This window comes from Typopeltis vanoorti, chromosome 2, assembly GCF_054136105.1.
Source record: "Typopeltis vanoorti isolate ZY-2024b chromosome 2, IOZ_Tvanoo_1.0, whole genome shotgun sequence".
NCBI classification, from domain to species: Eukaryota; Metazoa; Arthropoda; class Arachnida; order Uropygi; family Thelyphonidae; genus Typopeltis; species Typopeltis vanoorti.
The window spans coordinates 27809903-27823042 of NC_143550.1; the positions used below are offsets into that span (position 1 = coordinate 27809903).

Below are 13140 nucleotides of genomic sequence, written 5' to 3' on the forward strand. Positions count from 1 at the left end.
AGAATATCTTGTAAACTGTTTGCTGATAGGTTGGCCACATGCAACCAAATTTGAGGTATACTGAGAATAACATGATAAACAGAAAACATTAAGTCAATCATGCGGATGGAAACAGTTTCACATCAGTGAAAGGTGAATGAAGGTGTGGCAGGAATGTAAAATGCAATAGAAAATGAGATCAACAAATGACTACGATCTAGAGACTTAAAGGAAATGTATAAAAATGCATCATGTACTGTTCTGAATAAGATATCACAATAGACGATCATTAACCATTCAAGTGCCATGCCTTTTCAACAAAAACAAGCATTAGCATTGGATGTCAAACTTAAAGGTTATACAAAACTATTTTGCAACAATATGGAGCCATTAATCCATCACACTAGGGCATAACAGTATAGGGCAGTGACATCGGATCATGGTCCTGAGCATGCTTTCTTGACACTCTGGGGCTAGCCTATCAGAACACAGTTGCCAACCAAGTACATCCATCCATTTCTGTATGGTGGATGCTTCTAAAAAAATAACATTACATCTTGTCTAGTAATGGTTACAGAAGTATAATAGCAACTTCACTTCAGTGGACAGGCCTCCTCTATTAATCTGATCTCAGTCCTGTTGATCATCTTTGAATGTGCTGAAACAAGATGTGAGACGGACCCACATCCAGCAAATCTAATGGAAATACAGGAATTCATGTTACCTGTGGTAGGAGACTTGTAGAGTGTTTCCAGAACCTTGTGGAATTGATGTCCCAACTTGTGTTATTAGTGAGTAGCTTTTATAAACTGACTACTCAATGTATGAAAGCAAAGAAAAGGAAAAACAAACACAAATTATATTACTGATGATGTAAGAAGCAATTTTTTTTTTCACCTGTGCAAACAACTATGCCAATTAAAATCCTTCCTTTAGTCTTTATGTGCAGACTTGTCGTTTGTAACATTTTACACTAGTGACTCTTCCACATACTTAAATTTTTTTTTTTTTTTTACATTTAAATTTTGTTATATATTCAAGAGATTACTTTATGAATAGCTGATATACAAAATTCCATTCTGAACACAATACTAACTGTAATAATACTATGTTGCAAAAATTGTACCACCTACTTTCTCCAAAGTGGCATAGCAAGGTGAAGGATAAATGAATGCATATTCAATGATTGTAGATGTGTAAAAAAAAAAAAAAAAAAAAAAAAAAAAAAAATAGATGTGGAGATTTACAAAGTTAAGATTTCTACTGAGATGTTATCATAGATGTTGGCATATTAGTCATAAAACTCAGAAGTACAAAGGAGCTGAAAAGAGTTGGTGTTCAAATCCTGGTTGAGAAAAATTCAACATCTGTATTACCACAGATGTTTGTGTCTGAACATTGTGTTGAACTCCACACATCAGTTTTCATGGACTTCTGAGTATCAGCCAAACGTCATTCCACACCATGCTTGAGTGTAGATCTTGCTATGAATGGTAGCAGAAAAGATCATGTTTTTCAAATTAGATGGGTATTTAAGATATGGCAGTTTTCGGAAAATACTGTTTACCAATACACTGTCCCATCCAAAATATGATGGCATTAGTATTATAGTAAGTAGTACTACTTCTGGTTTGGATGAGGACCCCCTTATACTTTATAGTGCCTGAAAAAAAAGAATATTAAACTGACATTCTGGACACTATGAAATGACCTAAGATTCAAGATGAAAATGCACCATGTCACAATGCAAGGGTTGCAGTGATTTGCTAAAATGGAAACAAAGAGATTAGACTAACCAGCATAGTTTAAATTGAGCACTTTTGGTAAGATTTGGAATGTCAGTTGAGAGCAAGACCAAAATGTCTACTAATGTGGGCTAATCAAACATATCATCCAAGTTATCTTTTTTTTCAGCTTTATATATATATATATATATATATACACACACACACACACACACACACACAGAGATTTGTTGAAGATATTTTGTGTGCAAAACATCAACTATGCTGCTCGTATAGAAGATGAGATGAGATGAGACATAATCTTCTATATATAGAAGATTGTCTCTCATCTCCCTCGATGAGTCTTTGGACTCCCTGGAGGTGTCAAATAATAATAATAATAATGCATAATACACTGCCTTCTCAGCCATGTATAATGCCATGCATTATGGCAAGAGACACTACACAGAGCAGTCAGCTTCAACCTTAGCTTGAGGTCTTATCAGTGGAGGTCAGATCTATGAAGATAAAGATACTGAAAGCTATCTCAATAGCAAAAGTCATATTTCCCACATACATAATAGTGTAACATATGATTACAATACAATAAATTAGGGATAAGACATAATTTTAAAACTTTTCTGCTATCAAGACAGACCTCAGTAAAGATCAAAATAGTTTGGGTAGTGCATTCCACCATGACACACACAGAATTATACATGCATGAAAAGAAATGTAATAATGCTTGCTAAGTTTTCTTTAGAGGAGTGAGAGATATTAAAATTTACGTGATCTTTATTTTTTCCTGGAAGGCATAAATTACAGGTTTCAGAGTGGAATGTCTTTTTTTACTTATATTACTATCCTGCAGAATATCTGAAATTTAAAAGGGGACCAGCTGTAATCTTACCCTATAAAGAGGCAATTAAAAAGTGGCAGTTTCAGGAAAGAGTTATTCACTACAATTCACTTAAAAATACTTTGTATCAGTAATGATAACAAAATTCCATTATTAAAAATACATTCTAATGAAATCACAGTGGATGTTCATTCTCTAACAAAACTTTTTGAAAAAGGTTAACATTCCATGCAAATTGTAAATATTTTCACAAAATATTTATAGATATTAAGTATAAATTACAAGGAATCCATCATAATAATCTCTGTATTAATATAAAATCATGGTAAAGGATATATAATTATAATTAAAATGAAATTTACATCATTAAGAGTAAAATACCAATTCTCAAAAATATATATAATTCACTTGCGGCATAAAGAGTTACTAATTAGACCTATGCACGAATACTGCAATTTATACTTGTGTGCCTAGATATGTGGAGGAACAGTTTTAAGAGCATCTTCTCGAGATCGATGTGGTTCACAATTCTGGAAGAAAAAACACAACACCATTTATTTAATTTGTGTGCAAGATCATTATCAAGAAATCAAAGCCTACAGTCAACTGAAACATTCTATAACACCATTCATCATAGAAAGTTTGGGTTCTAGGATATTTGGTAAATGTTGATTCATAATGCTGCAGAAAGATAAGTCATTTTTCAAATTTTTGCTAATAATACTGAGTCAGTTAATTGCATTTATTTGTCTTCTAAGTGTGCAAGATAGACTGAGTTATTTAGTCGTAACGTGTATATTTCCTTCAACTACATATTGTTTGTATGGCACCTATGTGTAGCAGAACAACAGTGACCAAGACATCTTTTGTTGGGTGAGCGAAATTTGTGAGATGCACTCATTGCAAAAGTTGAAAAATTTGTGGAAGGAGAATGAAACTGTTGCGTGACTGTGTAATAAACGTTTCGAGAGTGAATGTGGAAAGAACACATTATGTGACAGCAAAGCAGAGTATTGATAGCAGACCAGATTTAGATAATATAAATATCTAAATATTGCTTGTGCAACAGTTCGAAAATTTTACATATAAAACGCATGATTTTGGACGTTGGTGATGAATTTGTACATCGCCTTATTCCTTTCTCCTCTTCAACATGAACTGACTCTTCTTGGCACTGTGTCAGCAAGGGCTCTCGCCTCTCTGGTCAGACAGTATTTTGATTGATTCAGTTTCCTCCCTACCACTGATCAGCATTCATTAAAATCACTTTCTTTTACTTGCAGCAGATCAAAAGAACTGTTTGGGATTATCTTTGGCCTGCATGCTAATTTCCTTTCATACTCTGCTTTTTGCCTTTCTTACCACTTTGGTTACCCTTCTGGCCTGTGCTCTGTACTGCACATGAGCAGTACAGTGCTCTGTACTGCTCATGTGCCTGCTAGCTACCTTTCTCCTTGAATTCCCTCCACAATTTTTTCTTTTTTGCAGCTCTAGCTTAATGATATTCATCCATTTAACTCCCACTTGATTTACTCTCCTGACTCTAGATTTGTAGTCTGCCATTACTCCCTTCAAATTCCATTACTCCACTAATTCAAGCAATCTCCTAAGCTTATTGTACTTACTAGCCCTGTAATTCCACATATACCCCCCCCCCATCTTAACTGAAAAAATTCCGCATATTTAATCAATTCCCAGGTCAAGACCATATGATAAATCTCACCAATTGGTGGCAACATGGTCATATTGGTAATAGACAAATTCTCATATGCAGTTACTAGATCGAGCACTCTCAAACCCCCAGTATATTCCATCACATGTTGTCTGGTAATTATCCATTAGTAACTGCATAAATTCCATTTCCTTCATCCAATGTGTTATCTCTATTTTCACTGGCCTGCAATTGAACTTCTATTCTCTTTGGTTGTCATCAATAACCCCCCCCCCCCCAAGTTATCTAAAGGATAACTTTATTATAGAGAAATCACGTCATGTCTAGGAATTTAGGTATTATTGAAGCTAAGAGATCAATATTTATATTCTTGAAGTTTTGATCAATTTGTATAATGTTCAATGTCGTGTCCATTTATTTATTTCCCAAACTCGATGATGATAACAAGCTTTTTTGATTGATATAAGTTATATATAATAACTAAGTACAGTTCTAACATTTTATTTATTTATCAATTGACAATGTAATGAAACCAAAAATTAAAAAGTTCTCTCCTGCAAATTGCTACTGATTATAATTTTTATCATAATCAAATTCTTATTATGATAGCTCTAAATGAAAAAGTTATATCATTACAAATTTCCTATTAACGATTTTCCTCCAGATCAGTCTGTTATTTGTCAAGATTTCAACATTATCAGCACTTGTATTTCATACCGCCTGAGATTAGCTCAGCTTACACATTCCTGAACATCAAATTCTTTCATAATATCCTCATTTTTAATATGATACAGATGACAATATCAGTATCATATTAAAAATGCAGATGACAATCTCCTGGAGACAACAGAATGAGTCAGAACTCATTCTGTTGTCTCCAGTTGATGATCAATTGTTTTATTTCTAACCCAGATCTCAGATACTTAAGTTAAAATTGGTTTAACACTGTCTTGTATCAGCTGGTTTAGTGTTTTGACTAATTTCTCTTTTATTCCTTAAAAATTTATCCAGTTGACTTCCTACACCAGCTTTGCTAATTTTGTTATATTTCCATATTTAATTTGCCATCTTCACTAAAAATTGTGCTCAGATAGCTGGAGTGTTTTATTCCTCCTATAGTTGCTTATTCAGAATGCAGTTGATGTTTTCGATGTTTCTACCTATTTTTCTTTTTTGTATTGCTGATTTTCATACAAAATTTATTACAGCAATTATTCAATTTAGTCAGGGAATACAGAAGGCTTTAGTTGGGTTTATTTAGAAGTATGACATCATCTGCATAAAGTAAAGAGCTGAGATTAACATCTCTCATTTTGTAATCAAGTTTAATATCATTATCCTTTATAAATGTGATCCATATAGATGATGAATAACAATGAAGATAATGTGTGTCTCGCACCTAATTTAACATCAAACTGTATCTGCTGACTTTCAACTCAAAGATACATTAAGCATTGCTTGATATAATTTTCCATTCACACCATATAACTATAGCATTCTGAACAACTTTTCTCTTGGTATTTTGTCATATGCTTTTTCTAGATCTACGCAAATTAAATACAGTGTGTGTGTGTGTTATGTTCCATTGGGTCATTTTTGACTCCTGGTGATTCTATGAATATATGCTCTCCATTCAGATCTGTCCCTAGACATATCTTTCAGAATTTCCAGGTGCATTCCAGTTGCTTCTTTAACTCCATCCACCCATCTAATTCTTGGCCTTCGTCTCCTGCTTCCATCAACTTTAGCAAGTATCATCATCTTCTCCAGATGCTTAATATGTTCGAAGTATGACAATTTTTGCTTGATGACCATAGTTTTGAGGGAGCAATCTGGCTTTATTTTGTCCATGACTGATTTATTGGTTTGCTTTGCAGTTAATGGTATTCTTAATAAACAGGAATTATAGACACATTAACATATTTGCCAAATATTTCAGTCTGAAACTAACAGACTATCTTTAGTGGCTACATAGGAACAGTTTTTAACAAGGTGGAATACTAACAATTGATCATTCAAAAGTAGAACAAGGTGCATGATATTACATTGCTAAGCATTAAAGAGAGGAAAAAATTTCATCAGAGTGATGATTAAATTATAGGTATTAATTCACAATTTCATATAATAATCTTAATTTATAAATAACATTAGAAATTAAAACTCTCAATTAAAAAAAAAATATTTTTTTAATGTGTTATCCTGATTAAACTTTCCCATATTTTTGATAAGGATATACAGTCATTTTGATTCAAGTTAGGGCATTGAAGTAAGGCCTCAGCATTCTCTTTGAATAAGCATTCAAATTTATAGCGACATCTGTGTAGAAGGCGAGTCTTGGACCAGAGGATGTTGTGGCTTGTCTCTATCCTGCGCTGAGCCAATCCAGACTTATCGGATTTGTTGTGCAGAATGTATGATTGATGTTCTTGAATTCTTTTTTTCTATAGTGTCCTGTTTGTTCAAAATAGGACAGATTGCAGTTACAAGGAACTTGCTACACACTAGGCAGAGGCATAGTTGAGCGTTTATCTTTAGAAGAGGGGAAATAGGTGGATATTTTGTTAATTAGTATATAAGTGGCTGTTAAATCATATTTCTTCAGAATTCTTGAAATTGGTTCTGAAATACCGGAAATATATGGAATTGGAACTCAAGGTATTGATTCTTTGTTGTTCTGGATTGGATTGTAGGAATCTAACAGATGTTCTGTACTTTTTTTTGAGAAACCATTTAATTTCATGTAATGTTTGATAGTTGAAAGTTCTTTTTGTAATTCACGAGGAGTAGAACAATTAGTTCTAGCTCGTAGGATTAAACATTTTATGATTCCTGTTTTTTTGATAAGGATGATGAGCAGATTGTTTGAGAATATAAAGTCCAGTGAAAGTGGGTTTTCTGTAAACTGTTGTTAGAATACCTGAAAGTGAACGAATGAGGATGTCTAAAAAGGATAACTTGGCTTTTTCAATCTCCATGGTAAACTTAACACGAGGATGTAAGGAATTGATTCTGGCAAAAAAGGAAGGTAAGGAATCTCTGTTATGAGGTCACACTGAAAAGATGTCATCTATATATCTCACCGAAAAGGATGGTTGAGGGAGTATAGATGAAAACAGGATGTCTTCTAGATGTTCCAAATAAAAGTTGGCCAGGTGAAAGTGGATTTCTCATGACCGTTCCTTCTACTTGGTTGTAGAATTTGTTTTGACACAAGAAATATCCAGAGTGCATCACTAAATCAAATAATTTTATATCTTGTGGGAAGATGTCAGTAAGTAATTGTAAAATTTCTTTGAGAGGTACATTAGCATATAGAGATTCTACATCAAAGCTTACCATAAGATAAGTAGGTTTGTAATGAGATATTTTTTAATTTATTTAGGAAATCCGAAGAGTTTTTCAAAAAAGAGCATGATTTGCCTATACAGGGGGGGGGGGTCCTCAAGTTACAACGGAGATCCGTTCCTACGGACAGACGTAAGGCAGTTTTCGATGCAAGTCAGAATTACCATAGCGCCTAAGTTACTTACCTAACCTAAAACACCCTAAAGTCATATGTATATATCAAGAAACAGAACTAGGACATAGGAAAATGAAAGGGAGAACATAATTACTGTATAGTACAGAAAAATGACAAAAATGAAACTGTAATAAAAAAACAAACATAAAAATGAGAACAATCCCAAAAACGACAAATGAAACTGTACAATCTGTACAGGTGATTTAAAAAAAAAAAAAAATGAAAACAATTCTTTACCTTTTATCCTGTGGTTGGCTTGCACCTTGGAAGGGGTGTTTGCAAGGAGGGAGAGACTGACTTAATGGAAGGAGGAGGAGGAAGCTGGAGAGGCAGGACACGCAGAAGGTGCAACTGAAGAAGATGGGGAGGCTGGAAGAGGAACTGAAGAGACAGTTGAAGTACCAGCACCTGCTGCAGGCCTCTCTACCTTCGCGAAAAAACATTCCAGGCTAGTCTGGAATGATACCATCCTCTTCTCCTCATATATCTCCCTATAACACTGCAGGTAATCCATAACCCCTCAGAAGACCTTTGTGTACCTAGCAGTGTTGGGATTCCTCAGCCTGAAACTTGGCCAGCCCATCCTCAATGAGGGCAAAACCTTCTGCCAAGCCCTTGATGGTGAATCTCCTGGGTTCAGGGGTTGGAATTGTTTCCTCCTCTTCAATCAGCTGCTTCTCTAACTGAATGAGGTCTTCTGCTGACAACTCCTCCCCATGAGATGCCAGAAGCTCTGTGACACCTTCAGCCTCAACTTCCAAATTCATCTGCTTCCCCAGGGGCAACAACTTCTCTGTGAAAGCCTCAACTGTCTCCTCATAGCCATGGAAATCATTCACAAACTGGGGACACAGTTTTTCCACACACCATTCAAAGCTGTCTGCTTCACTTCATCCCAAGCATGCTCAATGTTTTGTATGGCATTATAAATGCTATACGATTTCCAAAAGTCTTTGAGGGTTAAGTTCCTGTCTTTTTCAGTTGCCCTGAAAGCCATAGCAAATGTCTTGCAGAGGTAGTAGGCCGTAAAGGAAGCAATAACACCCTGGTCCATAGGCTGCAAAAGGGCTGTGGTGTTTGGTGGAAGGTAAACCACCTTAACAGTAGGGTGAAAGTCATCCAAGTGGGCAGGATGACCAGGGACATTGTCTAGCACTAACAATGCCTTAAAGGGCTTGGCTGTACAGTACCTCTGAACTTCTGGCACAAAATGGTTGGTAAGCCAGTCCTCGAAGATTTGAAGTGTCACCCATGCCTTCTTATTGGACCTCAAGATGACAGACAGTTAACCCTTCCAAATGCCCTTTAGTGCCTTTGGATTTTCAGCCTGACAGACCAACAAGGGCTTCAGTTTTAAGCCGCCAGCAGCATTAGCCCCAAGAAGCAAAGTCAGTCTCTCCTTGCCTTCTCCTCATTGGCGATATAGGTACGATTAGGCACACATTTCCAAAATAGGCCTGTCTCATCCACATTAAACACTTGTTGAGCACTGTAACCCCCCCCCCTCCCTTATTATCTCAGCCAACTCCTCAAGAAACTCACCAACTGCTTTATCATCACCACTAGCTTCACCTTGCACTTTAAGGTTATGTAAATTGCCCCGAGCCTTAAACTGCATAAACCAACCTTTACTAGCATTAAACTCTACACCTGCACTCGTTTCCCCCTTTCACTTTTCAATGCCTCAAACAATCTTTTCCCCTTTTCTTGAATTAACATGAGGCTAATTGGGATACGGCGTTAATGCTGGCCTTCCAGCCAAAGAACAAGAAGCCTTTCCATCTCAATCATGAGCCTACTATGTTTTTTTCATAATCACAGTCGATTTCATGGGCACCAATCCTTTCACGTGTTCAAGGATGCAAACTTTATCCTTGATAATGGTCCCGACTGTGGTACGACTTAAGTTCAACGTGCGGCCGATGTTTGTTGCCATTTCTCCCTTTTTTGCCCTTTTAATAATGTCTAATTTCACTTCTAATGTAATGGCTTTCCTTTTCTTCGACACATTGCCATCAGAAGAGTCTGCCTTACGTTTCAGAGCCATACTGAAGGGTAAAAAGTCACAAAAAACACAAACACAAAAGTGAGAGAGTGGATGTAAACAAAGCAAGCAGTACCCAAAGAGTCTATACTGGGACCCAAGCAACGCCACCTCTCCCAAAAAAAAAAGCGCGTAACGGTGTATTCTTCTGCCGCGCTCACAAACAAATTCGCCTGCAATGTTTGAATTTTATGTTGCACTGCTTCAAGTCGAAATTTATTTTTTAAATTATTTATGGGATTACTGCCGAAACAACACATGTTGAGGACCCCTTTTTTTGATTTCAATAATTTCACTAAATATTTGACTATGCAATAAGTAGGTGAATCAATACAGTCCACAATAGGACAAAGAGGAATATCTGTCTTGTGGATTTTAGGTAGATAAAAGTTCTGTTCCTATATAGCCACTGAAGATAGTCTGTTAGTTTCAGACTGAAATATTTGGCAAATATTAAAATATTCTTGTGTTAACGTGTCTATAATTCCTAATTATGTCACAAGTCTCTCTCCAGAGTAAAATTCTTAATAAGCATCTCAAAACTCAAATGCATCTATCTTCCTTCTTTCACTCTTTCTCAGGGTCCAACTTTCACATCCATACAATGCCACAGAGAATATCATTGCTTTCACGATTCTTATTTTTGTTGCGAGGCTAATATCTTTATCTTTAAAGATCTTGCTTAAATTTGTCATTGCTTTCTTTATGAGTAATAATTATTATTATTATTACTATTATTACGGGCAACTCCAGGGAGTCATTAGACTCATCGTGGGAGGCCCCAAATCATATTCATCACAACTATTCGACATTCACACAGTATCTATCATACCTCGCCTTAAACTCATTCACTGTCACAGCATCCACCACAGACTCAGGGAGCGCATTCCACTCATTCACTACTCTAAAAGTAAAGAACCCAACTCTAACACCTTTACTAACCACACTTTTGCCCAGTTTCCATGGATGTCCCCTAGTCCTCCCACAACCAGCCCTGTTCTCAAAAATATCTTCTGAATTAATTTTATAGAAACCCTTCAGTAATTTGAATGTCTCAATCATCTCTCTCCTCCTCCGCCTATTAACCAATTTTTGCAACCCACAAATCCTCAACCTGTTCTCATAAGGTTCATTCCACAGACCTGCTATCATCTTGGTCACTCGCCTCTGGATCCTCTCCACCTCCTCCCCATCAAAAAGAAACCTAGGTGACCAAATCTGGGCACAGTAGTTGAGATGAGGTCTTATCAAGGCTTGATACAGAGGAACAATAACCTGCTTGTCAACGTATTCTTCAGCAACCAAGCGATTTGATGAGCTGATTTGGCCACTTTTGCAATGTGTCCCCTAAATTTCAATTCCTTATCCACCAAAACTCCTAAATCTCGTGCCTCATCAATTTCCTGGAGCACAGTTCCACTAATGCAGTAAACTGCTGCCAATCTTTTCACCCCAAAATGCATAACCTTACATTTTGCCACATTAAATTGACATCCATTCTCCTTAGCCCAGACCTCCAATCTATCCAAATCATCCTGCAAAATTTTGACGTCATCTGCATTCACTATTGCCCTACCCAACTTCGCATCATCCGCAAACAAATTAACTGTTTCTCTCAGATCCTTTCCTATATCATTAATGAACAAATTAAACAGCAGTGGTCCAAGAACAGATCCTTGTGGCACACCACTAGTCACAGGCCGTCTTGTGCACTCTATTCCTGAGTAAACCACTCTCTGATATCTCTCCGTCAACCACCCTCCTATCCATCTCACCAACCCTATGTCCGTCCCCATATGCTGCAATTTACTGATTAGAATTCCATGTGGTATCCTGTCAAAGGCCTTTGCAAGGTCCAGTAGAATCACTGTAAACCCATTATCCTTATCCAGTTCAGCCGTCACTGTGTTATAATACGTGAGCAAGTTTCTGAGGCATGACTTACCCTTCACAAAACCATGCTGTCCCCGATACAGTATCCCATTTTCTTCTATCCAATCTTGTATTTTCCTCTTGACTATTTTCTCTAAGACCTTGATAATGATCTCTGTTATGCTGATTGGCCGGTAATTTTCAACAGCAGCCTTGGAACCACCTTTGTGCAGCGGAACTATTTTCCGCTCTTTCCACCCCCTTGGGACTGACCCAGACCCAAGGCTCAAATTAAACAAAATGATCTTCTTCAGTACAGTACCCATCTTTATCAATTCGGAATCCTAGGAGCACAAAATTGTTAACTGATTCCATTTTCTCCCCATCTACTTCAAAATCATTAAGTTCACATATTGCCATAACTTTTGTCTTTTTGAGGTTAAGTTTAAGGCGGCCATATTTAGCACTTTCTTCTTTAACTTTCATAATAAGTTCTTCCAAATCTTCTTTGCACCATTATGGAAAACCTTTGCTCCATAAATTTCCACCATTATGGAAAATTATGGAGACAACTACCGTGTTAGAGCAAAACTTTAGTTTAATATAAACCAAAATGAATATTCGACGTTTCAACCTTCATATCAAGGTCATCATCTGGAGCATACACATATATACAGAGAAACAAGCTGCACTACAATCTACATGGGTTGCTAAAGTTACTGACCAACCGTCACAACAATTATTGGCCTGACCTCTGGTGAAAAAAAAAAAAAAAACCTGTACTACATCAAAGCTAGAGTCCTATTATTATTATCTATTAGGTTACAAAATTTAATTGGGCTGGAGAGCAACATGTTTATATATATATAAATTTAAAAAAAAACTGTGATTATACATATATATATATATAAATTTTAACCAATTGGTATGCAATCGTTTCCAATAAAAGCTGAAAATTGCTTAAAGTATGCTAGATACTAAATAGGCTGAACATGAGCCATCCAAATTCTTGGAATTTTTATGCCACCATTATAGTTCAGATTAGGGTGGTTAATCAAAATTTCACAGGTTTCTTTAAATTTTCTTTCATACAAAGTTTTTGTATGATGTAAAGAGCAGGTACTTTCCCAATCAATTTGGTGTAGGGTGTTGGGAGCATGATCTGAGAGGCCTGCTTCACCAAAATTGTTATATTTAATGTGTCTTTTGTGTTCTTTTTTATGTATAGGGATTGCACGTCCAGTTTCACCAATATGAGGTAAGTTACAGGTGCAGTAGATGCAGTAAACTCCAGGATGTGCCAATGGGAGGGGAGGATCCTTAGAGGAGTTGAATATGTCTTTTAATTTTATAGGTGGTTTAAAGGTGGCATTGAGATTAAAATGGTGTAGGATTCTATTGATTTTTTTCTGATAACCCTTTAATGTATGGGATGGCTATGGTTTTACTGTAATCTATATTCTTTATCGC

At 36.2% G+C, this 13140-nt stretch overlaps 1 protein-coding gene across 2 annotated transcripts in view; it reads right to left on the reverse strand.

The window, feature by feature from the left end:
- Nucleotides 1-2910: 2910 nt before the first annotated feature.
- Nucleotides 2911-13140, reverse strand: part of Pfrx (6-phosphofructo-2-kinase/fructose-2,6-biphosphatase) — a 512820-nt gene continuing 502590 nt past the window's right edge. Inside the window, exon 14 of one of the 2 annotated variants that reach the window (XM_090404174.1) lies at nucleotides 2911-3092. In XM_090404174.1, the coding sequence (XP_090260300.1) occupies nucleotides 3033-3092 (60 nt within the window). In that variant the 3' untranslated portion in view covers nucleotides 2911-3032. The remainder of the gene's footprint in view (nucleotides 3093-13140) is intronic. The other variant, XR_016549397.1, reaches the window with a different exon arrangement.